This window comes from Poecile atricapillus, chromosome 15 (genome assembly GCF_030490865.1).
Source record: "Poecile atricapillus isolate bPoeAtr1 chromosome 15, bPoeAtr1.hap1, whole genome shotgun sequence".
Lineage (NCBI taxonomy): Eukaryota > Metazoa > Chordata > Aves > Passeriformes > Paridae > Poecile > Poecile atricapillus.
Genome location: NC_081263.1, coordinates 7,286,943 through 7,314,904, shown reverse-complemented (window position 1 = coordinate 7,314,904; position 27,962 = coordinate 7,286,943). Strand labels below are relative to the sequence as shown.

At 58.1% G+C, this 27,962-nt stretch overlaps 2 protein-coding genes across 8 annotated transcripts; one reads left to right on the top strand and one right to left on the bottom strand.

Annotated features, from left to right (window-relative positions):
- The first annotated feature begins 7,837 nt into the window (after window positions 1–7,837).
- Window positions 7,838–19,555, top strand: LOC131584853 (tyrosine-protein phosphatase non-receptor type substrate 1-like). 3 transcript variants are annotated; one of them, XM_058850373.1, is made up of 9 exons: window positions 7,838–7,955; window positions 8,290–8,419; window positions 14,663–15,019; window positions 15,230–15,541; window positions 15,692–16,036; window positions 16,295–16,393; window positions 16,792–16,813; window positions 17,205–17,244; window positions 18,069–19,555. In XM_058850373.1, the coding sequence occupies exons 2-9, from the start codon at window positions 8,347–8,349 to the stop codon at window positions 18,321–18,323; spliced, it is 1,503 nt and encodes a 500-aa protein (XP_058706356.1). In that variant the 5' UTR covers window positions 7,838–7,955; window positions 8,290–8,346; the 3' UTR covers window positions 18,324–19,555. The 3 variants fall into 3 exon arrangements, with proteins under 3 accessions (XP_058706356.1, XP_058706357.1, XP_058706358.1); XM_058850374.1 differs by lacking the exon at window positions 7,838–7,955 and adding an exon at window positions 7,973–8,101; XM_058850375.1 differs by lacking the exons at window positions 7,838–7,955; window positions 16,792–16,813 and having other exon boundaries at window positions 7,979–8,419; window positions 18,069–18,233.
- A 920-nt stretch (window positions 19,556–20,475) lies between these two features.
- On the bottom strand, window positions 20,476–25,679 carry PDYN (prodynorphin). 5 transcript variants are annotated; one of them, XM_058850576.1, is made up of 5 exons: window positions 23,947–25,679; window positions 23,744–23,811; window positions 22,694–22,752; window positions 21,887–22,034; window positions 20,476–21,631 (listed from the first exon to the last, which is right to left on the bottom strand). In XM_058850576.1, the coding sequence occupies exons 2-5, from the start codon at window positions 23,744–23,746 to the stop codon at window positions 21,071–21,073; spliced, it is 771 nt and encodes a 256-aa protein (XP_058706559.1). In that variant the 5' UTR covers window positions 23,747–23,811; window positions 23,947–25,679; the 3' UTR covers window positions 20,476–21,070. The 5 variants fall into 5 exon arrangements, with proteins under 5 accessions (XP_058706559.1, XP_058706558.1, XP_058706560.1 ...); XM_058850575.1 differs by having other exon boundaries at window positions 23,744–25,679; XM_058850577.1 differs by lacking the exon at window positions 23,744–23,811.
- Between the last annotated feature and the right edge of the window lie 2,283 nt (window positions 25,680–27,962).

Here is a 27,962-nt window from a genome sequence, read left to right as displayed (position 1 = left end):
TGCTCGGACCCTCAACGCGCTCCCGAAAATAATTCCTTCTGACAGATCCATTTCTTCCGCATGGTTCAGGCTTAATTTTATAATGGTATCAGTAGCTATGGCAACGTGTAAAAATAACGGATCCCCGAGCCCGGCAAATTCTCCGTAAACAGCTCCCGTCTCCCGGAGCCCGGCTGGGTGGGCATCACCCCTTGCCCACGGCTACCGCGGCCGCCGCGGTTTGTGGCTGGGCTGGGATTCACGCGATGATTAATTAGCAGCGTTAACTGCTTACGCTTTGGGATGATGATTCCATCCGCTAATCCTTGCGGCTAGGCTGGGCTAATTGGGTGGATATCATTAACGCTGGCGGTCAGGAGCTGCCCTTCCAGGGCTGCAGCACAGCGAAGGCTGGAGCTCCCCTCTGGCACCGCAGAGCCAGCACGGGGCTGGCAGCCACGGGAGCCGGACACGGCTCAGCCCCCGCGGTGTCAGGGGACCACCAGCCGCATTCACACCTCCAGCCCGCCCCAGAGCCGGGGATGCCGCACATCCACGCGTGTGCACACGAGGGAACGCGCACACGAATGCAAACAGGCACTCGCAGATCAGAGATCAGATTTCCCGCACGCAGGACCCCCCCATCAGCAAACATCAGCCGCTGCCGGCGTCTGCCGCGGCTCAGAGGTCTCTGGTCACCGCCGCGAGTGGATAATCCCAGGCAGTATTTTCTAAACCTGTTAGACATCACACAGACCCTCTAAATCCCTGATCCCCCTCCAAGGCTCCAGCGGGATGGCAGCACTTGGCAGCTCGGATTTGCAGCTCTTTATCAGGGCCAGCCCCTTGCAGCGATGCAGCCACCGGGAGCATGGTGGACCCGGCCGACCCAGAATCAATCCTCCAGATTTTTGTTGCCTTTCAATTTAAAATATATATACCAACACAAACCCCTCAGAGAAGCATTTTTCTCAATCCAGCAGCAGGACCAGAATAACCCCAGCCCCACAGAGCTGAGAGTGCTGAGTCAGGCAGTGTGGATGTGTTTGATCTCAACAGGGCCAAAATAAAGAGCCAACAGGTGCAGAATGTGGCTCCTGAGCCTCGGGCTGCTATGGGGAACAACATGGGGACAGTGACCACAGGGACAGCCTGGCAGGAGGGCTGGGGATGGCCCTGAGGTTTGGTCAGCATCCTCTTCCAAGGGCTTGGTCTGGCTGTTTCAGGGGGTGCAGTCCCCTGCATCCCAGCAGTCGTGCCATTCCCACCGTGAGGCATCACATCCAGCGCTTTCACAAATGACCCCATGAAGCCCCTGCTGCCACACACACCATCCTCCTTTGCAGCACAGAGTGACACGGGGTTGTACCAGGTCTCCTACAGCTCCTGTGCCGTGTCTCAGCCCTCTGTGGGGCATCACTCCGGCGATGCCCACACGCCAGGTTCCACAGCACAAATCCCACCTCTGAGCCTGGATTTTAGCACTTCACAGCAAGGGCTCTGCCAAGAAGGAAGCAATGGGCTGAGCTGGCTGAACATGATCAATCCCCCACGTTAGCAGTTTTATTTCCATCCTCAGCTGCCGCAGGACTCTGAGGCAGCGCAGCCTCGATGAGCTCCAGCCGCCGGCCCGGCAGCACGGCGTTATCTGCTGCTGCAGCCTCGGATGCGCTTTCATGATAACGATTTGCAATCAACAAAGAACTTGGAGAGGATGCAGAAAGAAACAAACCAACTGGCATTAGAAACTGAGATGATATCTCTCTTCCCTCGGCCGAGCTCCACCACAGTCCTGGTGGTACCACCAAGGGGAGATCAAGGTCTTTGCCAGCATCGCTCCATGGGGCTGGCTGTGAGCTGGGGGATGTGGGTACTGGCACTGCCACCACATTCCCATGAGCCAGAACAGTGCAGAACGAGGCTTTAGTTCAAACAGCTCCCAGGAGCCCATCAATGATTAACATCCAGCTCTGAAATATCCCTGCATGGCTGGAGCTCTTGGCCTGCACCCTATCTGCCCTCCCCCCGTCCCTGCCACTTCTTCCTCCACAGCACTTCTGCTCCTGGGGTTGGGGCAGGGTCCCAGGGTGGGACACCAAAGCTCCCTGTGGCTCTGGAGCCCATCAGAGCTGGGGTGAGCCCCATGCAGACAGCACAGATGTTTCCCAGTTTTGCAGCCACTTGCACAAAGGGTGCAGGATTGGGGCCACGCTGTGTCCCTGCTGAGCTGCCCTGAGTGGGGCCTCTCCTGTGCCCCCATCCCTGTCATCAGTTAAGGTTGGAACAGCCCCCTAAGATCATTGAGTCCAACCATCCCCCCAGCACTTCCAAACCCACCACTAACCCACGTCCCCAAATACCACATCCACATGTTTTTTGAACACTTCCAGGGATGGTCACTGCACCACTTCCTGTGCAGCTTATTCCCAGGGCTGTGCACGTGTTGCAGACCCACAGCAGAGAGCAAACCCTTCTCTGGGGCAAGGGGCAGGATCCTGTCTGCCAGCCAAGGTCAGCACAGCCCTGCCAGCGCTCGCAGCACCTCAGCGGGCGCAGGCACCAGCACTGCTAGCCCTGTCCTTCCTAGCTGGGTTTTCCCAGCCTGTCAGCAGTTTTACCCTAAAACCCCTCACCTCAGGTCAGCCAGGGCCGTTTCCAGGCCAGGCACAGGATATAAACCACCTTTCCTGCTCTGACACAGCAGTGAGGAATTCCCCCAGAGTGTGAACGTGCCGGGCTGCATTAAGGAAGCCCGGCCGATTCACCCGGTTTGCAGCATCCCACAGGGCACCACTGCAGGGTGGGAGCAACCTGGGAGCACAGCCCGGCCCTGGGATGCCTGAGCTGCCCTGTGGACACTGTCCCTGCTGTAGCCTGTGGATTATCCTTCTTGCTTGGTAGACAGTGGAGGACATTCTGATGGTGGTGGGACACTGGGCTCTGCTGCCACTGCTGAAGGTGACAGCGTGTGAGTGCCATGGGGGCACTCAGAGCATCACTCCAACCCAGCAAAGCCCAGCGTGGGCAGGCAGAGCTGTATCCCTCCCTCATCCTCCCTGAAAGTCATTTCAGGGGCTTGGAGGGAACCAGCTGATCCTGGCAGTGCTGGGGATTAATTCAGTGCCAGAGGGACACTAAAAATTATGTGGGCTGTGATTTGAAGCCCTGTTCCCTAAGGAGGGGGTAGAAACAGGCCAGGTCTGGCCAGTGTGCACAAAGGGGCTCCTCAGAAAATGCCCCATGCCAGGGAGCACCTCACCTCCACCCCACTCATCCCCACACACACCATCTGCAGCAACTGGGTCCCAGCGCCCTAACAAAGACCTGAGAGAGCTGAAACAACTAAGCTGTAACTCCTAAATCACCCAATAAAAGCTTGGCTAAAACAATTACAGGTAGTTCCCATGAGCCCCCTCAAAAGGTGAGGGGGAAAAGGCCCATGCTCACAGAGCATCCTCCACAGCCTACCCCCACCCTTTCTCCTGGCAACCACAGCCTTAATGAGGCCTCTGTAGCTCATCACCCTCTCCAGGGTCTCTCCCCATATAAGAGGGTGATTTGTGCACCCTTTCCCTAGCTGCAGGTGATCATGGTGGTGGATGCTATCACAGGAGTATGAGGACACAGGTAGGATACAAGCCCCTGCTTCTTAAACCCATGTTTAGAGGGCTGTGGGTGCCCCTTCCCTGGGTCACAAGTCCATGAAAACCATGCCCACATTGACATATTGCTTGTTAGAAGTTAACATGAGATAAACTAATTTAAGCTTCCCCTGTACTGCATGTCTTGGATTAAGTTGGCAAGGTACCTAATGAAGCTGCAGCTCCATTTGTTGTGCTGGAAGCCCTAAATATCATCAGTGTAATTGGTGCTCCCTGCTGCAAGAGACGTTTGTGCTTCTCTCCCAGCTGAAAGCCCTCTTTGAGTGTTGAGTGAAGCCTGAGAGGTGGGAAGGGTGTAGGATGTGTCCCCTTGGATCTTAAGCTGGAGGGGTCTTGAAGTTAGTTTTTGAAGCTGGAGGACGGATGGGGGGAACATGCTGCTCTCTGGTTGTATGGAGGCTGCACTGTCTCATGGGTGCCAGAACAGACCTTGTGTGGGCCTGGTGCTCTGATGTGGTCCCACAGGGTGTTTTGTTGTGGGGGGCTGGGCTGGGAGGTGTTTGTGGCTGGGGCTGTGCCAGGACAGCTCTGAGTTTCTCCAGGGTGAGAAGTCCCTGCAGCTCCACGTGCTCTGTGCTGTGCTTTTTGGCTTATCAAGGAATCTTTGTGGTTGGAAAAGACCTCTAAGATCATTGAGTCACTATTCTGGAGGGCTCCCACAAGTGCTGGTTGCTCACTGGTGCTTGGGCATGGCTCTGTGCCCACAGCCCCAAAACAGCACCTCTGGATGCTGAATTTGGGGTATTTTGCAGGCTGATGTCCAAAGTATTGGTGGGGTTTTTTTCTGTATCCTTAAGCTGGTTTGGGTTTTGAACTGAGCATTTTGGGACAACTCCTGTGTCCTGGTGTGATGTGGCCACTCAGGCTATTGTGCCATCCCACTGGTGGAGTGAGGATCATGAGGGACAAAGTCCCAGGCAGGGAAAGACTGCAGTCACCTCTGTCAGTGAAATGTGATTCATTAACAGGCCCAGGTTTGGCCCTGCAGGGCAGAGACTGGAACCTCTCCCATCTCCATCCCCAGCGAGTCCCCTCCAGCCAAGTGAGCCACCGCTGTTCCCGGGGGCCATCGGGCTGGGAGAGGATCAGACAGGCAGCTGATTGAGGCATGAAAGAACAGTCTGGGAAAAACCAGTGCTGCAAGACTTTCCACTGGGATCGCTCTGGCAAGGCTGTGATTGTTCCCATTGGATGCTGCCAGGCTCTGACAAGAAATGGGGTGCTGTTGCCCTGGCTGGGGTCCCTGTGTGGGGATGGGTCCCCACCTTCTCCTGGGGAGGGAGCAGATCCTGCAGAGCTGCTCAGCTGGGAACAAGGGAACGTAAAAAGGACATTGAGCCTGTGGTCCTGGAAGGGGAGCAGACCCCTGCCTGCCCAGCACCCAGACCTATGGGGGTGGCTGAGCCTGGCCCAGCCCTGCCACACAGAGCACGTACCTTCCCCAAACAAGTGCTAGCAGCGTGATGCGAGGTCCTCACTGTGCCTCAAAGCTGTGAAAATCAACTTATTCTTGAAAAGCTCTCCTGAAACACTGCCCTGTCCTCATGCTGGCTGCTGCCCAGCTCCTGGAGCCAGGGAGAGCCGAGCTCTGGAATCCTCCGGAATCCTCCCTGCCGGAGCAGGGGTTTTGAGCTGAGGCACAGAGATGCTGCAGAGCGAGCGCAGCCTGGGTGCCCACTGGCAGCACACAGAGCCTGGCAGCGCTGCCCATCCTGCCAAGTGGCACTGCAGCCTCCTGCTCACCATGGGTGTTCTGTGCACAAGGAGGATGATGATGATGGCAGAGTTGTACTCCCAAAATTTTGCATTGTCCCCCTGTCTCAGGCACACAAGGAGCTGAATGCTCCTGTCCCCCTGGCTCCCTGCCCAGTGCAGGGCAGGGACTGCCCTGTTGGGGTGTTTTCCCTGCCACTATCCTCCAAACCTCCCGTGTTGGAGCAGGGCCCCTCTGATGCCGAGTGGCAGGGCCATGGGTAGGAGGGGAGGCAGCTGAGCCTGCCCATATGCTTCCTAATGGGGAGCAATAGCAGCTCTTCCCGGGAAGCTCGCGCCGTGCCATCTGCTCTGCGCGGTACCTTCTCTTACAGAGCTTTTTTAAGCTCTGACTTCCCTTCCTGAGCGCTCTGCGGTGGCTGCTGCTTGTGTGCGGGCTGGCTCCGCTCTGTAATCGCCTCAGAACAGGTTGTCTGCACCTTCAGCACTGAGCAGAACATCTCAGACAGGCTGAAGCCAATCAGGCCTCCAGGATCTGTGCTTCCATGTAAAAATAACCAGGAAAGGTGGCTGTGAATGGCTGCAGTGTGTCCCTGGCATTTGCCCTCCTGCTGGGCACCCACTTGCTGTGAGGGTCCCTGCTTCTAGACTTGGGCTGGGTGGGATGCCCACAGTGGTGTAGCCACTACTAACTGATGGACTATCCAGAGCTGAAAGTGACCCACAAGGATCATCGAGTCCAACTTCTGTCCCAGTACAGGACACCCCAAGAATCCCACCCTGTGCCTGAGAGCATTGTCCAAATGCTTTTTGAGCTCTGGCAGGCTTGGGGCTGTGACCAGTACCCTGGGGAGTCTGTTCTGGTACCCAAACACCCTCTGGTAGAAGAACCTTTTCCTAATATCCAACCTCAAACTTCCATGACAGAGCTTCATGCAGTTCCTTTGGGTCTTATCACTGGTCACCAGAGAGCAGAGCTCAGCACCTGCCCCTTTTCTTCCTCTTGTGAGGTGCCTGTGCACTGCAGTGATGTGTCCCATCCCCATGCAAAGAAATTATTGCTATGTGCAAAAGGCCAAATCTAAGGGTTCTTCTGGATCCCTGCTCCTTGTTGGCTACTCTGGCCAGCTCTGTGAAGGGAAATGATTGCTGTACTGAGCTTTTCAGGACCAGTGCTGCTGGCCACAAAAGTTTCTCCAGTACTGGCCACAAGCCTTGAGTGCAGCCTCCAGCTGCCAGGGGATCGCAGAGGGAGGTGAGTGCAGAAGCCTGGGGAGCTGGTCCCGGCTCCCAGCAGTGCTAAATTAAGGCTGGATGTGCCCCATGGGTGTAGCTGGGGCTGAGGGGGAGGCTGGTGGGGCCGGGGATGCGCAGGCGGATGCCGTGCGCAGATTGGTGATGCCAAGTCACTTCAGATATCTCGGCTGTGTTTGTGCGAGGCTCTAAATAAAACCGACAGCCCTGGCGGCTGCCTGGGGAGGGGGGGAGGAGGGGGGAGCCGGCAGCGGGTCCTCCAGAACGGCACCCAGTGCTGTCCTCAGGGACCCGGCCCAGCGTGGGAAAGAGATTGGTGCGATCTGTGCTGCAGGTGATGCTGGCTGGGCTGGGAGGTCCCGCCCTGCAATGTCCACCCCATCCCTGGGAGGGCAGAGGGGACAGTGGGGTGGTGCTGGCAGCTGCCAGCGTTGCACCTGGCACCCCAGGTACCTGGCCTTGCCTGGCTGAAGTGCCCCTGGGCGGTGTGAGAAGACACGACAGGTACAGGCAGTGGAGATTGTGTCCTTGCGGCTCCCCTGGGAAGGACTCTGTGTCAGGGGGAAGCAGGGCGGTGCAGGGACATGAATCCCATGGATGCTGACACCCCGGCACCCTCCTCCTCTTCCTCAGCCCTGCCTACCATTACAGCTGTCTTGTCCTCAGGCTCTCGCTTCTTCCTGCTGCAGGCTCCCGCTGAGGGGACATCACGGGGATGTCCCCATGCTCCCAGCGTGCTGTGCAGGAATTTCCTCTCCCTCCCCATCCACCCTCTGCCTGTCTGTGCTGCCAGTGTCCCCTCCTGGCCCTGGCCCCCGTGGGCCAAGCTGACCTGCCCCTGTGGCACCGGCAAAACACCACTCGTGCCTCTGCCACGGGTTGAGAGCTCAGCCCTGCGTGGTGCCTTGGGAGGTTCCTGGGCACTTGGGACCCCGAAGGCTGCGAGCTGTTAGTGCCTCTGCCCCGGGCTGTCCTGGTTCAGTCCCAGGTGGTCCCTGGGTGTGCAGGACCCCGAAGGCTCCTGCGCCCCAATCCCAGCTCGGGGATGCTGGGCTGTGCATTGTGGCCGTGCCGAGGCGGTGGCTACACCCGCAGCCCTGGGGCCATGGAGCCGCCTCCTTCTGCCCCGGCCGACAGGCACCGGGTATCCCGGGGCTCCCGGCTGCCGGGGCCGGGGGTCCCCTCCCAGCCCACCTTAAGGCAGCCGCACACCGGGCTGACCGGAGAACTCTGCCCCGGGGCGGGCGGGGCTGCTCTCGCCCCCGCCACGGGGGGAAGCGGCGCTAAACCGGGGCTGCTGGGAGCCGGAGGGGGTCTCCAGGCTGGGGCCAGCTCCGTCCCTCCCCGGTACCACGGCAACGGAGGCGGCGCTGGGGGGAGGCGGCTCCGCGCGGCACCGGGGCACGAGCCCGCCCGGGGCCCCGCCGCGGCGGCCCCGAGCCCGGTCCCGGTGCGGTGCCCACGGGCGGCGGCGGGGCCGCGGGTCCGTGTCGGTGCGTGCGTGTGTGCTGCCCGCCCGCCGCGGGGGGAGAAAGGGGGGAGCCCGGCCTCCTTCCTCATTTTGGGGCTGAGAAGAGCGATTTCCTTCGCCAGCTGCAGTTCTGCGCTTTTTTTGCTTGCCTTTTTTATTTTTTATTTTTTTTTTTTTATTTTTTTAATTTGTCTTATTTATCAAACCCAGCCGCCGAGCCGGGCGCGGGGCCGCGCTGGGAAGCCGCGGGCTCCGCTCCCCGCACCGATGGAGCCGCATCCCCGGGATCCCGGCCGCACCGCCTGGGCACTGCCCTGCCTGCTGCTGCTCGCCCTGCCCGGTAAGCCATGGCTTCTGCCTGCCTCCCTGCTCTTTTCCTTGCCCTCTTCCCCCCTTTCCCTCCCACCCTGCTGCCCCGCTCTGCCCTGTTCTCTCCGTTCTCACGCTGCTCCTCTCCTCTGCCCTGTTTTCCCCCTTTTTTCCATCCTGCTCCTGCCTCCTCTGTCCTGTTTTCCACCGTTCCCTCCCACCCAGCTCCTCTCCCTGCTCTGCCCTGCTTCCCCCTTTTTCCCGCCCTGCTCCTCTCCTCTGCCCCGTTCCCCGCCTCGTCTCCCTGCCCTGTCCTCCGTTTTCCCCGATCTCCCCGTTCCCGCACACCTCCGGTACCGACATGACGCCGCCTCTCCGCGCACGGTTGCTTTGACCTTTCCTGCGGTGACCTAGAGAGCGGCGGTGGCCGAGGGGCTCCCGCGGGGCGCTGGCCCGGCGGTTCTTCTCAAACCAAACTTCAAGGCAGGCAGGCATTCCCCTTCCCAGCGAGGCAGGGAATTCGGCAGGGGCATGAAGAGGCATGTTGTTCCCACCCATTTGCGAGCACCCCCTGCCAGCTACGGGTGAGGCAAATCTCAGCAAGCAGCCCGAATTCCCACTTGGAGATGGTAGTGGAGAAGGCACGGGGAGGCTCTGGTGAGGGCTGTCTGTCTTCTCGGCCAAGAACTTGTTTTTCTTGCTACCCTCCTGCTTCACCCCACCGTGGGCTCTTTCTCGACTCAACTGTTGGGCACTGAGGCCGTGGAATTGCAACACCTCCGGGCACCCTGTGCCACGTAGAGCCCTGTGTCGCCTCAGGGTGCCCCAGGCCTCCCAGGGGCTCATGGCTCCACCAGGCCCTTAAAAAAGCTGGGGGACACAGCAAAGGACCAGTCAAAGTGTGCCACTCTTGGCTGTTCCTCTTACCGGCAGCGGGAAGTCTCTCATCCCACCAGGAACTAAGCCCTGTGGTGATTGCTGCTTTCTAGGGTGTTTCGTTTTGGGTGATTTCGAAGGAATCACTCTCCCTGCCAAGGGAGGGATGGGTTTTTTGAGGCAAATCTGTGGCAATAGTGATGCATCTTCAGGAGCTTCTTGCTGCTGAGCTTTTTGCTCTATCCCAATCCCACCCCTTCCAGCCAGCTACAAACAGCCCAGGCCAGGTTCTGCAGGGGAAACCCACATTCTCCCAAGCCCATTGAAATATTTACCATCAAAGCTTTACTTGGGCAAAGAGTTGGATGCAAACTTGGGTAGAAAGCAAATGCTTTCAGCACAACACTCCTTGCTTTGAGTAGCCTGATCACAACTGAGAAGTGTTGGCCTCAAACTGAGAACTCCGGCTGCCGAGAGCCAAGAAGCCTTTGGCGGGGAGAACGGCTTCCCAGTGAACCACTGCGATTTCCTGCGTGAAAGAATAGCTCCAGCAAAGCTCCTGAACTTAATTAAATGTGGTCTTGGAGTAGGAACCCCATTTCTTTGAGTTGGCCATGGGAAAAATACCACCCTGGGGTTGTGAAGTGGTTTTCATCCCTGATTTTAGGTGCAAACATGCACGTCTTTTCCTTTTCCATATGGCAAATCACTCCTGGGCCACGGCTCAAACTAAGCTGAACTCCAGCAGAGTTGGCCCAGGCCCTCACTGCCGGCTGCTCTGACAGCTTCTGCAGAAGTGGAGGGGAAAAGGAAAGGTCCTGGAGGAGACCTTCCCGTGGGGCAGAGGCAGGGAGATGTGGGAAACCGAACAGCAAAGCCCCATTGAGAAATTGTGCCCTGCAGAGCCCTTCCGTGCCCGTCTTTCTCTGTAGAGGGTTTCAGCAGTGCTTCACAGAGCCTATTCCAAAGGGGAATTCTGTTTCCTGCTGGGGCTCTGGCTCTTGGGATGAATTTCTGCTGATGCTGGAGGAGGGGAGCTTGGAAATGGTGGCTGCGTGTGAGCTGAGGCTTCCTCTGATGTCACAGATATAAAACACAGCCTTTACTACAACCCTCCCCGAGCGCCCTGGGGTCTGCTCAGGGCTCGACAGCTATACCCAGGGCTGCTCTTGCCTTCCCTAAACAGCAGATTCCAGGCCTTTTATAGGCAGCACCTGTTAGTTTCCGCCCCTGGCAGCCCTGCTGCAGGTGAAATTCCAGCAGGATTATTTTGGGGTTCCCTTGCCCATTGGCCTGTTCCTTCATTGAGTGGCTGTGGGGCTTTGGATGCCGGTGACCAGCTGCACATGGTTTCTGGAGCACACAGCCATCCCAGAGCTCCTTACCCAGCTCCTTCAGAGGAAAAAAAATCTATTTTTACCAGGAAGCATCCAAGCAGCCTCTCCTGAATTAAACCCCGGCCTCTTGCAATCTGTTCAATATCAGATACTTCAAAAGGTGGAATATAGAAAAAAATGTGTCACCGACATGGAAAACTTGCATTGCAGCGAGAGCTGGGATTATTTTGCTCCCAAATTAAACTGAATAACGGGAAGGAGGTAGGCTCTGCCAGATCATGCTTCTGCCTCTGCTCCGGGCTGGAAGTGCTCTGGGTCTGCACTGCGAGGGTGCTCCCACCTACGTGGGAATTGTCAGGTGATGCTTTTCAGGGCTCTAAAACCCTTGGCTAATTCTGGAGTGTAGGATAGAACAGATTACAGGGTCAGAGCACCTAAATTCCCCATGATCTTGGGGGCAAGAGGATCGTGTTCCAATTCCAGGTGGTTTGAAATCCAAGTGTAAGGAAAAAAGTGTCATCAAGGGAGAGGCAGGGAAGCAGTGAGAAGTTGTGGTGTCCCATGTGTTTGTGACCTGAAGCCCCCCAGCATCCCACTCCTGGTGCACAAACACATTGTGAGCTGCTGGAAGGGAGCTTGGCTGGGCTCTCACTCCCGCTGGGTGAGCACCTCAAAAGGGGAAGGAGAAGGGGAGGCACTGGCTGTGTGTGAGGAGAAGCTGTGTTCAGGGAGAAAGAGGAAAGAAGCTTTGGTGGAAACTTTGCATTTTTCAACTTGTGTATTCTGGGGTTTTCTGCCAACTTCCCCTTTGTGTTTTCCCTTTGAGGTGTGGGAGGGGAGGCATTGCTGTGAGCTGCTGCAGGGGGTTGGGATCATTCTGAGCAGGAGGGGTCAGGTTGGTCCTGGTGTGGGGTGTTGGATGCTGGCAGGAAGTGGAGAAGCCAGGTCTGACTGGCACTCCTGTTTCTCAACCAGGAGGTGCAAGCTGGTCTTTGTTGGGCTGTTCCTGTGGAGGATCATGGCTAGAGGCTGTGTCATAGATCAGAAATCCCTGAATAGGGTGATCTGAGGAGAGCTGGATGAGGATCTCTGAGATAACAGAGCAGAACACGTGGAAAAATACCCCAAAGCCCCATTTTAATTCTTTCTGAGGGGCTGCCTGGAGCCTCACGCTGTTTTTTGTGGTGACCAAGAGCTGCCAGTGAAGCCTCTGGACAGGCAGCGCTGCTGGCAGTGTGAAGCCCTTTTTCCCCTCAATCCTCTGGGAGCAGTAGCAGTCAGGAAAGCAGGAAAGCACCTTGCATCCTATCCCTGGACAACAGCATGCTCTGTGCCTGCTAATCCCTGGGCATGGGAGGCAGGCACGCTGCTGCCCCGGTGAGGAGGGAATGCGGGCTCGGTGCTGTGGAATGCATACAGACCTTCCACATTTGGCTGCAAACCTGGACCCTGCCAGAGTTCCCTGCTGCTTGCAGGGATAAATCCCTGCGGTTCCAGAAGGCAGGACCCTTGTGCCAAGGTAGTGGGGAGCCCTTGCTGCACACCGGGCATGGCAGCCAGCCACAGGCAGGGCACCCAGCCACGCTCAGCTCAATGTCCCAGAGCTTTCTGTGGATGTTTCTCTGAAACTGCGAGAAATGAACCTTGGGGTTGAGCAGCGCCCACCCTGACACTCTTTGGTGCTGGGGTCAGCTCTGGGGCCCCAAAGCAGGCACATCCCCAGCTCTCCCCCTCAGCACACCACGTGCCTCACGGGGAGATGGGCAGATGGAGAGAGGGAGGATGAAGAGGAGGTGCTCGGCTTGCTCAGGTTGGGCTGTGTGGGGCGGTGCAGGCAGCTCTACCCAGTGCAGGGGACCCTCAAGGAAACATGGGGGCAACCACTCCATAGAAGTTGCTCTTACAGAGGGGAGCAGTGAGTGACACACTCATCACAGGACACAGAGTGCAGTGGGGGTGGCCCTGGCCTCCTGCTCCTGTGACCACACGTGGGACATGTCCCTTGCTGTACTGAGTGCTGCTCGCTAATGAGCTTTGTTTGCCCAATTTGGTGGAGGCAGTACTTGGTGTTGTGCCCCTCTTGGGTACCTGGAAGGGCTGGGGGTCTGTGTGGTTGCTGGCTGGGGGTGCCAGTCTCTCTCTGCCTGTGGCAGCCTGGTCCCTGCCTGCATCACATCCACGTGCAGTGGTTTGGTGAGAGACGGATGATGTGATGGTGCTTTGTGCTCGTGAACTTCCTCTGTGCGTTTCTTGACCATTTCTTGCAAAAGTTCTCTCAGCAGCAGGAGATGGAGAAGTTCAGGAGATTACACAGAAGCAGTGGTGTTTCTGTGTCAGTACTGTGTTCAGCACATGGAGTGCACGAGGCCTCTGCTCCGGGGCTGCTCCCCACAGTTTGGGGTTGCCTCACAGGTGCCCAGAGCACACTGCTCAGGTGCAGGACCAAGGTTCAGAGTGAATGACTCATCTGGACATGACACAGACCAGCTCTGTCCCTCTGTGCTTGTTTTGTGGGAAAAACTTGTTCTGGTGTTGAATGCTGCTGCCACCTTAACCCTGACATGCCTTCAAAGGGAAACACCGAGGCCTGAAGGTTTTGGCTGAGGATGCTGTGGACTGATGCCCTGGGCAAAAAGGCCTTTAACTGGGGCAGTCTGGAGAAACTGCTCCTGGTTATTCTGGCCATAGTGATTGAGTAATTCCACACACTGTGGAACAGTGAGAACATCTGTGGGTGCAGCACACACCACTGTGAGTCAGGAGGGATTAACAGCTGCCAAAAATCATCTCTGGTCTCTGTGAGAGCCAGCTGTGGCCAGAGGGGTCAGCACAGCTTGTCCTACAGCAGGTCCTCCTGGGACCATCCATCCAGAGATTATCCTGCTGTGTCCCAAGGGGAGTCTTGGCATGGGTTGCTGTCCTGGATTTCCCTGAAAGGAGGCTGTAGTCAGGTGGAGTTCATTCTCCTCTCCCAAACAAGCAACAGGACAGGGGAAAATGGCTTCAAGTTGTTCAGGGGAGGTTAAGGTTGGAACTTTGGGAAAAGTAAGAGTAAAAGGTAAGACAGCTGTCCAGGGCAGTGGTGGGGTCACTATCCCTGGAGGGTTTTAAAAGATGTGTGTATGTGGCACTTGGGGTCATGGTTTGGTCAGAGGCTTGGCAGTGCTGGCTTAATGGTTGGACTAAGTGATCTTAGGGTTTTTCCTGCCTAAAAGATTCTGTGATTCTGGTGTGAGAGATGTGGGTCCACGTGCTCCCCATGCTGCTCAGCATTACCTGCTCGAACACAGTGATCTCTGTGTGACCATGACACCAGTTCTGGGTGCCACAGCCACCTGTTACCAGCAGGTGGATCTAAGTGGTTCCCCTACTTCTCTCCCCATGTGGTTTAAAAAAATGTTCCCTTAAGCAGTAACCAGGATTGAAACATTTTGTGGATTTGGTTGCACTAACTGTACTGGTATGGGAAGCACTGGCAAAATGAACCCCTGGATAACCCAGGGATGTGTAGAGGGGATTATCTGGGATGTCACTGTGTGTGCAGAGAGGTGTGGCACAGGTGACTGGATTGGGGACCAGTGGTGTGGAGATGCTCCAAAGGCGATGTCTCCCTGTGGTTGCTGCTGAGCAGGAACAGTGCCTGCTTGGCTGGCATTGGTGGGGGGCATTGGCTGCGCTCTGCTGAGGTCACCGGGGCTGGGACTCCATGCAGAAATGGGACAGATTCAGGACAGAAAACAGTGTCACACTGGTGATGGGAGCTGGCTCTTTGGAGAACCTCGTTTTGTATGCTTCTTTCTCCTGGCTGACAAAGCCAGGTGGCTGTGGGAGGCAGCCCAGTGTGTTGGAGTCACGGGCAGCTGGGATGTGCTCCATGATTTATCTGTACGGAGCACAGCACAGTCACCAAGCAAAGCTCCGTCAGTCACTGCCGAGCCCTGCAGGCAGAGCGCTGTGCCCATGGCCACAGCCCATCACCTGGGGTGCTCAGCCTGTCCCAGGGCTGGGAGAACAGTCTGGATGTGTGCTGCCAGGCAAGACTTGGTCTCTTTTTTCTCTAGGTGTGGGTGCCCAGGCGGGTCAGGGCTTCAGTCTGCAGCAGCCCCAGGACAAGGTGATGGTGACAGCGGGGGAAACACTCACCCTGAACTGCACCACGTCTGGAATTGCTGGACCGGGTCCTGTGAAGTGGCTGAAGGGCTGGGGCAGTGGGAACAAGACCATCTATGATCAGAAAGGGGACTCCTTACCCAGTGTGATGAGAGCAGTGGTTGAGTCCAACACAGACTTCACCATCCACATCAGGAACGTTCAGCCTGAGGACATGGGCACCTACTACTGTGTGAAGTATGTCAAGACAGACACTGGTGTGGATGAGGTGTCTCACCGTGGCAGGGGCACTGAGGTGTCTGTGCAAGGTGAGTGGGACTCCCAGAGCAGCTCCTGATGGGAACCAGCCCAGCGGGCTCTGCTCAGGTAGAGCAGGGATGGGGAAGGGGCTCAGGGCTGGTGCAGGAGAGAATCCCATGGGTTGTCCCCATGCCCTTGTAGAAGACTCTGCTCCTGGCAGGCCCAGGGCTGGGCAGGGGGCAGAGCGTGGTCTGATGGCCCCGTGCTTCTCCCCACAGCCAAACCCAGCCCCCTTCTCGTGTCTGGGCCCAGGCAGAGAGCGAGGCCAGGGCAGTCGGTGCCTTTTGTCTGCACGACTGGAGGGTTCTTTCCCGAAAAGATTGGGGTGAAATGGTTCAAGAACAAGGACCCCATGGTGGCTCAGCTGCCCCAGGTCACCGAATGGAGGATGAAAACCTACAACATGTCCAGCACAGTGATGGTGACCCTGCAGAAGGATGATGTCCGCTCGCAGCTCATCTGTGAGGTGCAGCACTCCACGCTGCCGGCGCCGCTGCGTGGGAGGTTCCAGCTCAGCAGTGTCCTGCGAGGTGAGGACTGGGGGACTCACACTGGGGTGTCCTGCTCCTGTGGGGCTGGGGTCCCTGGGAGTGGGACAGGAACCCCTGGGGCAGGGACAGGGCTCCCTGTGGGCAGCAGAGCCGGGGACACCAAACACCAAGCTCTGTCTCTCTTCCCAGTTCCCCCCAGCGTGGAAGTGCGCGCTGAGCCGAGCCCCATTGAGGTGAACAACACCGTGGTCTTCACCTGCCTCGTGAAGGAGTTTTACCCAGCAAAGGTGTCCATTTCCTGGCTGGAGAATGGGATTGAGATAAAGGCAGAGAACGTCTCCCGGCTATCTGAGCTCCCCCAGGGCTTGTTTGAGCTGAGAAGCCAGGTGGAGGTGCAAGCGATGGAGGAGAAAAACGGGTCCACGATCACCTGCATGGTGGTGCACGATGCCCAGGCCCCTGCCAACTACTCAGCCGTCCTGTGGATCTCCAACACGGCCGAGGGACTGAGCAAGGAGTCTCAGATGATTAAGGGTGCGTCAGAGCTGCTGGGATGGGGTGCCTGCCAGGGCAGCTGTCTGGTGTCATCCTCTGAGGAAGGTCAAAGTTCCATCAAAATGTGGTTGAAGGACCAAATCTCCATATCAGGGGGCTGGGGAATGTGGTGGTGGCAGGCACCGAGCTGTCCTTCTTGGTGCTTCATGCATCACTCGGCCAATCCCAGTTGTGAGGCTGCAGGGACTGGGAGGTACCAGGTTTTGGGCCATGGTGACCTTTTCATTGATGTTTCAGATGATATGCTCATCTACATCGTGGTGGGTGTGGTCTGCATGGTGCTGGTCCTGCTGGTGGCTGCGATTCTGTACCTCATCCGGGTGAAGCAGATCAAGGGTAAGGGAGCTGACTGTGTGGCAGGGAGGCAGCTGTTCCCAGCCCCGTTTTTCCTCTTTTTCCCATGGGTTTCATGTTGCCCCATTGGACAGTAACTCCTGGCAGTGCAGCTAGAGGTGCTACCCAGTTGGGTGATGGATAGAGCTGCCAGGTTTTTTACAGGCTGCAGGGAAAGCTCTGGCTGGTCTAAACCCTGCCCTGCACCTCCTGTGCTCCCCCAGGAACAGTCCAGAATGAAATTGATTGAAACTTCAGGGAATTGCAGGCACTTGCCTCTGGGAAAAGATGTGTACTTGTCCTTGAAGCAGTCTCTGCATGTGTTCTCTGTGCCCAGGGAAATGGGGTGTTTATCTTGTTTCCTGAATTATTTCTTTCCTAAACTTCTTCTCTTTTGGCAGGTAAAAGCTCGCCATCTGCCAGGTGAGTACAGATCTCTTCTAGTCACTGGGTAACCTGTGGGAACTCTGAGCTGGACACCTCCAGCCCATAGAGTCCCTCAGGACTGGAACAGAGCCGTATCCCCAAAACCTGTGGAAGGGACAGCAGGAACACAGTCTGTGCCCATCTCCCCAGCTGGGGTTCTGTGCCCATGGGGTTTTTTTGCTCATGGTGGGGCTGAGCAGGCTGGTGGGAGCTGATCTCTGGCCAGCAGTGAGGCAGCTGGACCAGCACGAGCCAATGCTCAGGACCTGTCTTGCTGGGTGCAGCTGCAAGGACCTTGGCTTGCATTTGACCTCCCCAGCTGCTTCATCACCAGGGAAAGGGCAACAGGATGCTCCATGCATCTGACTGATTTTGTCCCTCCTTCCAGGTTACATGAGCCAGAGAAGAGCAGCGAGGCCACAACCCAGGTGGGTCATCTTGGGACTGGGAAGGGAGAGTGGCTGGGAGCCACTGGAGATGGGAGTGGAGGGTGGTGGTTCCCCAGTGAAACATCTCAGTGTCTCCTGTGGAGGGTGGTGGTTCTCCAGTGAAACATCTCAGTGTCTCCAGTGGAGGGTGGTGGTTCTCCAGTGAAACATCTCAGTGTCTCCAGTGGAGGGTGGTGGTTCTCCAGTGAAACATCTCAGTGTCTCCAGTGGAGGGTGGTGGTTCCCCAGTGAAACATCTCAGTGTCTCCACTCTGTGGCTGGAGGTGGAAGAGAGGCTGCCCCAGGAAAAGAGTAGCCACTTCTCAGAATCTTTTCTGCCTTCACCCTCCTTCCTCCTTCCTCCTCCTCCTCCTTCTCCTCCCAGTAAAGTCTGGGGTGGTGCTGCCTGGAAAACCAGCTGTGCGATAGCCAGCCAGGCTATTTGTGGAGTTATTTTGCATTTAGTGACGCAGCTATGAGCAAAGTCGTGATCAGCAGCAATCTGTCCATCCCACCCAGGCTCTGCCAACTCCCGCGTGGGCATCGCTGGGCAGTCTGGCCCTGCTGGGATGGAGTGGCTTCAGTGATAGCTCTGGAATGGTGGTAGTGGTTTTGAAGACAGGACAGGCTGACAGGGTGGCTCATGATTGGAAGCTGGAATGGGGTGTAGAGCATGGCTGCAGGGTGGTGGCTGCTGGCATTGTTCCCCCACACAAGCAGGGAACAATGGTCCCCTGGGCCGAGCTGCAGTGGGATTGACTCCAGAACAGGGCTGTGGGTACAGGGCATCCTCCCAGAGGAGGAACTCTTGGTGCCTCTCACAGGAATCTGACCCCAACAACCTGACCTACGCGGACCTGAACTTCGACAAGGAGAGGAAGACGATCCGGCGGATGGTGGAGATGAGCCAGCAGTCAGAGTACGCCTGCATCCAGACCAACCAAGCGCCCAACGGCGACGACAACCTCACCTACGCCGACCTGGACATGGTGCACCTCAGCAAGGCGCCCAAGCGGCCGGCCCCACGCCCCGAGGAGGCCGGCTCCGAGTATGCCAGCGTCCAGATCACCAGGAAGTGAGCAGTGGCTGTTGGGACCCCCTGTCCTGCGGGGAGCAGCTCTGCTCCTCTCCAAGACTGTTCTCTTGGAAGCTCTGGGAGCGATGTGAAGATGCACTGCGGTACCTGTGTTTTAGGATGGAAATGGAGCCCACCATACTTGTGGGGGGTCTTCTCCCATCCAGAGAGACAGGATTTTTGGGGGCAGTTTGGTCCTGGGGCTGCCAGCTCCATACCTTCAGGACCCCCGTGAGGGCTTGTTCAGCCTCAGTGTGCCGGGTTTGCCCGCGAGCAGATTCAGCCAGCGGAGCAGCAGCTCCTTGGGAAGCTCCAGCTGGGCTGAGGGGACAGGTACAGTGCCTCCACACCAGCTCTCATGGGGATGCCACTGCCTGGTCCACGGCTCCCCAGGACCAGCAGGGCCCCCACACTGCCTTCTGGGGCTCTGCCACCGCGCCTGGACACCAAACTCTGGCTTTAAAGGAAGGACCAAAGTGTCCGCCTCTCTTCCCAAGTGTCCCTTCTGCGGGACCTCCGTCTCGCCCCAAGGCCAAGAGGCTGGAAGGCCGCTGAGCCGAGGCCCCCACCCTGCTGTCCAGGGGAGCTCCAGGTCTGGCTCTCCAGCACCAAGCATCCTCTTCATCATCATCATCATCTTCCTGTGCACAGCCTTGCCCCGCACTGGGACCCACCAGCGCTGCCCCAGGCTTGTACAAAGCGTGTGAGGGCCCCCCCAGCCTGGCTCCCCCCGGGAGCTCCCCGCAGGTACCGTGTAACATGTTTTGACTGTTTGACATGTAACTGTTAATTTTTAGAGCTGAAACCCCCAATGTTTTGTGTTGTACGTGGGTGTACTGCTGTGTACTTAACACTAGAATAAGATGTGCAAAATTAAGACCGAGGCCTCAGTAAAGAATCCCCCAAACCCTACAGAGTTTATAAGAGACTTATATGCCCCCCACCCCGTACCCCAGCTCTGTCTTGGGGGCCAGGCAGGCTCCCCCAACCCACCCATGGGGACAAATGTCTTCCATGTGCCCCCTATCTGGGCCACCATGTGGAGCCTTGCCCTCTGTTGGCTCCTGCAGCAGTGGAAATGTGGGGGGCTTGGGGGCACTGGGGTCCTTGGGGGTGCTTTGGGAGCAATGTGACTGCTTGTACAGACTATTTTTTGAGGTTTTTTTGTTGTTTTTTTTTCTTTTTGCTTGCAAGATATTTTTATAATAAAAGTGAAAAGTCCTGTGCTGCTCCCGCACATCAGCGTGTCCCTGTGCTCAGGGGGGTCACCTTGTCACTGGGGCTGCAGGGTGGGGTTGGGGTTCTGTGTGTCCTGCAGGGAGGAGGAGAGGAGGGTTCATCCTGCACAGCCCTGTAGTGTGTGCTGGAGGGAGGGAAGAGGGAGGCAGGAGGTCAAGGCTGGGATGAAGGCGTTGGTGCTGGAGGGGAACAGTGCACCCCATGGGCAAGGACTGACCAGGGGCTGGCCCTGCTGCATCTTTAGATGCAGGTAGCTGAGCTGGAGCTGGGGTGCCCAGACTGGTGTGCAGGCAGGCTAGGTGCTGGCTCCAGCCCATGCTGTGAATGAGCTGAGTGTTCCAGGGACCTCCCTGCTTTCCCAGCCTGGAGCTGGTGCCTGGGCTGTGTCTGGGACATGAACTGTGTCTCACCAGAGCCAGGAACTGCTATGTGAGGCTACACAGACACTCAAAAGTGAAGTTGCTGCCCAGGCTGGGCTTCCTCAGCACTGAGCTGCTGCTGCTGGTGTCACACATGAGTAGAAAAAAGACAGTTTTCCCCCTGCCCTCAGCACAACTGTCCCTTCCCTACTGGGGCAGCAGCTGAGATTCCCAAGGAAGTCTCCCCTCCCTGCTGCTACAGGAGGTACTTTCCAGCATCCTACATGCCCTTGCAGCAGGCTGAGCATCCCTGCTTAGCTGTGATGGCCCTGTCACACTCAGGACATGGCTCCAGAGGTGTGTGGGGTCCCACATTCCTTTTGGCACCCATAGCACAGGAAGGATACCGCCGTGTGCTGCCTGCAGGTCTCACAGCCAGCACCCTGGCCCATTCGGGCACCCCAATTTGGGATGCTTGCTCTGCCCTGCAGAGGAGGCTCAGCACCCAGCATGGCTTCAGCTTCGTTGGCATCTGCCTTTTATTGACTGCAGGGGGGGAGTTGGGTGTTGGGGCAAGGGGCTGACCCTTCCTCTAGAGTCGTTCTTGGAGGGGGAACCCAGGGGCACCAGGTGGGTGCTGGGATTAGTGGGGCACTGTGAGAGGCTCAGGGAGGGGAGTGGGGGCTGGGCTCAGCACCGCTTGAGCACCTGGTGATGGTGCTGTGGTTCCACCAGCCACCTCTGCCCATGGCCACAGATGGCAGCCACCTCCCTGATCCTGCCCTGGCTCATCCTTCCCAGAGCTCAGAGCCCACTGCCCTGTACCTCAGCTGTGATGGTTTCCAGACCCTGCTGTGCTCCGGCAGCCACGGGAGGATGGAGGACACGTGCCCCCAGCAATGTGCCCCCGGGAACCCTGGGCTGGGCCACAGCCACACCGCCAGCACCCGGAGGAGTGGCACTGTCCCTTTGGTGCACAGGATGGGCAGGTGAACCAGAGAGGGATATCTGGGGATGGAACTCATGGTCCCCTGGGGGAATGAGGCAAGGGTGACACCAGCCGTAGCGGGCTGGGCAGGGGACAGGGCTGGGGGCGATGGCACAGTCGGGGTGGCAGTGTGGGGACCGTGGTGCTGCCGTCCCAGGCCTGGCTCTATAGGTCTGAGACCTCCCCTGAGTAGGCGCTGGGGTCCTCGTCCGACCGTGTGATCACCTTGAACTGCCTCCGCAGGAAGCCCCCGTAGCGCTTCTGATTGTCCCACTTGAGCTTGGGCCGGATGCGGCGCATGAAGCCCCCGTAGCGCTTGTGCAGCTGCTCCTGCCCCTCAGCCCCAGCACCCGTGGGCTCTTCATCCCCGTCCCCTGCCGGCCCCGGGTAGTCCTCGGGGGCCGCTCGCTCCCCTGGCTTGTGGCTGAAGCCCCCGAACTTCTTGCTGAGGCCGCCCTTGCTGTGAGCGTTCTCACGGAGCAGGGACAGCAGCTTCCCCTTGGACATCATCTTCATGAAGCCTCCGTAGCGCTTGACCGGTGCCAACGGCAGCTCTGCGGGGCCCAGACCCTGCTCTGGCTCTGCCTCATCCTCCTCTGCCTCCTGCGGGGATGGCTCTGTCCCTTCAGCCAGGGCCACCAGCGGGGCCAGGAGCGCCAGCGCCTTCCTGCACATCTCCCACTCAGGGCCGGGTGACAAGGAGCCCTGGCATTCCCACAGGCACATCTGCAAGACAGCGGCCCCAGGAGCTCGAGGTGAGCCCCTGCCTTCCTCCCACCCCACCCCAGGTGTGTCCCCACGCCAAGCCCTGAGGTCCGCACCCACTGTGATGCTCCTCTCAGTGAGAAGCCAAAGTTTGCACAACCCCAGCACCCTGGGGTGCCCATGACCACCAGGTGCCACCCAGCTCTGCCACCCTGCCCCCGTGACACTCCACTGCTGTGGCTCCCTGGCTCACGTCCATGTGGAGCCAGCACTCACCAGGGGCTGGACGCTGCTCTCGGCACCGCGGGTCTGGGCTGCACAGAGGGAGCACTGGGTGACACAGTTGGCAGATGCCACCGCAGACAGGGACAGGCAGAGTGCCAGTGCCAGTGCCCGCCTTGCCATCTCGCCCTGCAGACACTGCCTGGAGAGGGGAAGAGAGCACAGAGCCTGTCACCATCCCTGTGCCAGCTCTGGGGGCCCGTCACCTCTCCACAGGCACTGAGCACCTACCACCTCCATCTGGGAGCTGCTCCCGGGGACATACACAGGGACCTGTGCTGTGCCCATTCCCATATGACTCACCTCCAGATTCCACTCCCAGAAAGGACATGACAAGATGTGACCCTTTACCCTGGCTGCAGCCTGGTCCTTGGCACAAGGCCAGAGCCATAGCCAGTCCCTGATGGCCACCAAGTCACTGTGGGCACGACTACTGTTGCATCTCATGATTTCATCTCATCTCAGTTCCATCCCCATCTATCCTCTCTATCTCTCTTACCGTACCATCAGAAAGTAAAGTCCCTTTTTTCCCCAGCACTGGGTTTCTCTGTGATTGCCACGTCTGCATGGTGCAGGCGGATGAATCACCAGCTCTTCCCCTTGGCCTTGGGGAAAAGAACCACAGCAAACGGAGGCTGCTGTGGCAAGTGGATGGGGTGATGCCATGACCCAGTGTGGACTCACTCCAGGCTGCTGTACCCCACACCAGTGCAGCCTCATCTCCCCTCCCTCCCACCCACCAGGTCTGCTGGATTAGTGCATCAGGAGAAAGGGGGAAAAAGGACTTCGGTTCAAGCTTACCTGTAGACCACAATCACCATCCTCCAGACATTTGAGAGCCGTGATGGAGCCTCTGGCCTCTGCAGAGGAGGACACTGTGCTCAGCTGGGAGAGGGGCTCTGCAGGTGGCAGTGCTATACCTGACCCCAGGTGAGGCTGGTGGGGCCACTGCCAACCTTGGCTGCAGTGCCTCAGGATCACAGTGCCACTGGCACCTTGACAGCCCCAGAGCAAAAGCCAGCCCCAAAGGGGTGCACTGGCTGCAAGCCCCTGCCTGCCTCCATTGCTGCTTTTATCTAGGGTGGGTAAGGCATGACCCAGAGGGATCTGTTACACATTAATGACGCATATTAGAGACTATTGTGTTCTCCAGCAGTAGCTGCTAATGTACTGTAATTGGTACTGATGAAGAAATGTTAATGCCACAGTATTAATTCATGCTAGATTAAAATTTAATTTGAATTATCTGCACCATCGTGTGTCGAGCTGTCTGCATTCCTTGGCTGCACGGCCACCAGCTCCGTGAATCCTCCCAGTGCCCTGGCAGCACGGCAGGGAACAGGGTGGCAGCTGCCCAGAATGGCAGGGGCACAGTGGCACCTCAGCCAGCGCTCGCCACTGAGACACAGGGACGGTCCCTTATTGTGTCAGGGCCACCGAGACAGCACCGAGGAGCGAGGACATGCCAGCTGCACAGGTAGGTGCCAGCTGCAGCACTAGGGGGAATGAAGCTCCCAAAAAGAGCTGATGACTGCTTCCCAGGAGCCCCACCGGGAACCTTTTCCCTTCCTCTCCCCACCCGTTTCCCCTCCCTTGCTCCTCTGCTGCCGGTAGCCCCGTGGGTGCTGCCAGAGCAGCGCACAGGGATGGCACCAGGGATGTTCCTGTGCTGGGAAGAAGCTGCTGGTTTGTCTGACACTGCACAGTTCATACCTCTGGCATTCTGGACACAGTGTGTCCCATCCCTGTCACCCTACTGCAGACAGAGGATTTCATGGCACTCGGGGGAGCTGCAGTTCTCTGAGCACAGCGTGGCCAAAGAGACCCTGGCACACCCCACTGCAAACGTACCATGTCCAGGTGGTGCTACAAATGTCCTGGCAGTGCTCTGCCTGCCCCTGAAGCTGGGATAAGGAGGACTGGCAAAAGAGGAAAAGGAGAAGAAAACAAAGAGCTTTGGACAAAAGAGGAAAGAAGCAGCAGGGAGGGAAAAAGCGAAAAGAACACAAAGGGAGAAAGAAGAAAAGCAGAGTTCAAGCTCAATCCTGTGTTACCTGGAGGAGCCCAAGGCTCCAGAGCCATCCCTCCTGCAGGAACACCTTGGAAGGATCGTGGCAGGGTCTGGCAATGCCAGCACTGAGTCCCAGCCTCTGTGGCCGCTCTCAGCACATTCTACCTGTGCCAGGTGCCTGCCGGTGTCCCTTCCGCCCCTGTCCCATTTCCACTTGAATCTTCAAAGACCAGGCTTTGTGTTGGAAAACCCCCAAGCTGCATCCATGCTCCCCAGGGGCCAATTTACAGACCTGGTGACCCAAGGAGGGATAAGGATCAGGATAGTGTGTGCCGGACAGCAGAGACTGACCCCATCTTGACTAACCTGTGATTATACCTAATGAAGGATGTGAACAGCTCTCCCAGACTGAGCAGATCCCTCCTCCCACACAGGTCCAACTCCACAGGTTTGGATCCTGCACATATTTCTGGTGGAGAAGAACAGTCAACCTTCCAGCAGCTCCTTTTCTCACCTCTAAAAATTTCCTGGAAATACCGTCAGGACAAGGCTTCTCAAAAAAGCTGGTAACTTTTGGAATAGAATCGCTTGAAACTCAGCAGCCACTCTGCTGTTTGAGCCAAGAAGGGTGAGAGATAACCCCCCATCCTCTCTGCCCGCTCCCTTTGCCCCTCCAAGCCCTGGGTGATCCTGCTGCCAGGATGGCTGGCATGGCATCAGCACGGAAATGAACCCCAGCAGAGCTCTGGACAGCTGTTCACGGGCTCTGAAACCACTCAAGGGACGGGAGGGACCTGCAGCCATGTGGAAGCTCCCCAAAATAACACAAGTCCAACCACAAGCCACTCTCAGGGGGTGTTCTTAAACTGTCGCTTTTTGGGGAGCAAGAGCGATCCCCTGATCGTGCCCACGTAATGGAAGGGGAATGACAACCCCGGCAGCCCTACCTGCCGCTGCTCCCCGTCCCGCCGAGCACCCGCTTCGCCAAGTCAGGACGGGTCGTGGCTGATGGGTGTCCCTCCACGGGCGTCAGGCTGAGCCAGTCATCGGCGGCAAGGCCACAATGGCAGGTGGCCCCACGGTGCTGCCCGGGTTGTCCACCGGACTCGCCGCCGGCTGCCTCTCACCCCGCTTTTATGGCCACGGAGTCTCCTCCTGCGGCGGGGCCCGGCTGTGCGCGGCGGCAGAGCCAATCGGGGCGAGGGAAGCTGTGAATAATCAGCCCCGCAGCATCCCCGCCACCTCCCGAGCAGGCTCGCCCGCACCGCCGAGGCCTCCCCGCAGCCCCCGGCCGCCCCGGGAACCGAGGTGCGCATCCCACCACTGCGGCTGCATCGCTCCGTGACTTCCGTCGTGCCCAGCCTCGGTCCTCGGGGCCGAAACGCGTGCCCCAGACAAGGCAGAGGACTGGGATGGGGTCTGTCCGTCTTCCCACACAGCTGCGTCCCAAAGGGGTTTGACGGCTGGGGGGTGTGAATCCCCTGGACATCAAATTTAAATCCTGTCCAAGAAGGATAGACGGGGAAAGGTGAAGCCCTGATCTCCTCTCACCCTGCTCCCCAGCCTGGGGAGAGGCACCGTCTTCGTGGCGACGCTGGGAAGAGAAGTGAGCCCATCCAAAGCTGCTGGGAAGGGAGAGGATGTTCATGCCCCGGGAAAGGAATGTCCCAACCCACACAGGCAAGCTGCTGTCAGGTGAAAAAGCCTTTGCACAGAAATCCCCCAACCTCTGCAATGCCAGGGCTCAGAGGCACAGCTCCCCCCCAGCTCCACATCTCCCCGAACCCCCTCCTCATGAGGGCAAACACAGAGATGAGCCAAAGGGGCAGGGGGAGCTGGGTGGGATGGAAAACACACCCCCACTTTCCCCACTCAGCCCTGATTCCTGTTCTCACACATTTCCAAGTCTGATTTGGGGACAAAGGAGAGCAGCACTGAGGCAATGACAGGCAACCCCTGAACCCCTGCACCACTGTCCCACAGCACCATGTCACAAGAGATGTGTGGGACGGGGGTCCGAGGTGCAGACCCCACAGGACATCCTGTGCCGGTCCCCACACCCGGTGGGTACAGACACATCCCCTGCGTCGCTGGCAGTGCAGCCAGCCCTCTTGCCTTGAAGATGGAGCTATTTTTATCGGAGCTCAAGAGGGATGTTTCCCAGCAACCTGCTGTTCTCCCAGCTCGAACACCAGCTGCTGGACCTGGTGCCCCCTTGCTCAGCCCTCCCAGCACTGGTGAGGGAAGTGGGGGGCCATGGACACGGCTGGGACCTTCTGCTGGGCACCCAGCAGCCACGGCTGCTGTACCTGTGGTCCTCCATCAGGGCGGGTGATCATGTCCTTCGGCATCTTCCTGCACCCTGAAAAGCAGGCAGGACCCCAAGGCTTTTGTTTGGAGGTGGATTTTAACTCATCCAGGCCGGGGCTGTGCCGACACGGGGGGACTAAGGGAGAGGGCATGGGGTGGGGAGTGAGAGCCCTGTATCCTCCTCAAGACCAACGGAGGAACCCATCCCTCCACCTCAGGTGCTGCAGCAGGGAGGGATGGAGCTCAGGCCCCGCAGAGGCAGAGGGCAGCCACGGTCCCGCCTCGCTGTACCGGGATGTGCTGGGCTGTGCAGGCACAGAACAAAGCTGAGAAGAACAAAATGCATCTGCAAAAGACCACAACACCCTGGGCGAGAGATGTGGGCAGCCCTCAGGCAGTTTAACCCTTGCTGCTGGGATTGATGGCTGTGCGGGCACCACAGACACGGTGGGGTGGAGCATTTCTACACCAAAGCCATTATTTTTATATGAATATGTATATATGTATATATGCACCCAGCGGCCTGGGGTGCAGTCACTTCCCCGCACAGGGTAATTGCACACGAGGGAGATGTGTTAGAGACTGAACAAATCCCAAGGACGCAGAGGGAAATGTGGTTTGGAATAAGGTTCTCCCCTTTGGGTGGGAGGCTGAGTTGCTCCTGTCCCCGGAGCAAAGTGCCACAGATCTACTGAGTTGGGTAAGAGGGTCCTCCACGGGTCCAGGGCGTGGAGGGTGACAGGGTCCCCCGGGAGAGGAGCTGGGAGCCAGCCCACCCACCACCAACTCAACTTAATATTCATCTGTCTTTTCCTAATGGGAAAGTGCCTCTGAGTCACACTGACATTTCCCTGGGACAATGGTAATTAAGTATCTGGATAAGTGAAATGTGCGGTAATAGAAAAGTTAACTTTTCCTAACTACATGAGTGAAAGGCGCGTTCGGCGAGGAGGGGGCCGAGCGTGCCAGGCACCCGCGGAAGCAGGTGGGAGTTAATGTCAGCTCACGTCACACGGCGCTGCCACTCTGCCCCTGAGCCCCCAAGTCCCCACCGAAGGACTCTCCCCCAGACAAAACAGGGCTCCCCATCCCGGGATGGGGTAAATCGCCCTTGCAGCTGGTCGGTACAATCTCTTCCAGCGGCCGGACTGTCCCCAAGCAGAGGGACCGCGACCCAGAGCTGCCGGCGGGAGCTTTCCTAGGAAGGCAGCCGCCAGGCTGTGGATCCTCCAGCACGCTCAGCTTTATCCCATTCAGGGACAGGGCTTTTCCAGAAACTCCCAAAACGTTTGCACTCCTGCCTGGCCGTGCCGGAGGCAGGAGAGGGAGGTGTTCAGACGCATTTTGTGGGACGTGGGGAGAAACGCCGGGTGGGCGATGCCCGGGGTTCTGCTGCGCCCGCGGGAGCTCCGATCGAGCGTGGCCGCACCGGAGCGAGCCTTGGGCAACGGGAGCACCGGAGCAGGGGGCGGGCAGCGCTGCCCAGGCGGGCACACGGTGACCTCCCTGCGTGGGCAGGAGGCACAAGTGCCACTCGACGGCGATACGAGAAGCGGCGCTCTCGTAAACACGGCGAGTCACGCCGCTGCCACCGTCCCTGTCGCGCAAGGCTGCCGAGCGGCACCGGGGGCACGGGGCTGCGGCACTACCCCCGCAGCCTCCCCGGGAGGCGAAGTGGCTCTATTTAAAAACAAATTGAGGTCAAACCACTTGTAGGAGCTGCAGCCGGCGCCGTGACACCGCGGGGCA

Coding starts and splice junctions, on each gene's coding strand:
- LOC131584853 (XM_058850373.1), top strand. CDS start 8,347: ATGGAGCCGCATCCCCGGGATCCCGGCCGCACCGCCTGGGCACTGCCC. Junction 16,814..17,204: donor AAAAGCTCGCCATCTGCCAG/GTGAGTACAGAT, acceptor CCCTCCTTCCAG/GTTACATGAGCCAGAGAAGA. Junction 17,245..18,068: donor GCAGCGAGGCCACAACCCAG/GTGGGTCATCTT, acceptor TGCCTCTCACAG/GAATCTGACCCCAACAACCT.
- PDYN (XM_058850574.1), bottom strand. CDS start 22,558: ATGGCATCACCCCATCCACTTGCCACAGCAGCCTCCGTTTGCTGTGGT. Junction 22,035..22,391: donor CTTTACTTTCTGATGGTACG/GTAAGAGAGATA, acceptor TCCCCTCTCCAG/GCAGTGTCTGCAGGGCGAGA. Junction 21,632..21,886: donor AGAGCAGCGTCCAGCCCCTG/GTGAGTGCTGGC, acceptor GCTGTCTTGCAG/ATGTGCCTGTGGGAATGCCA.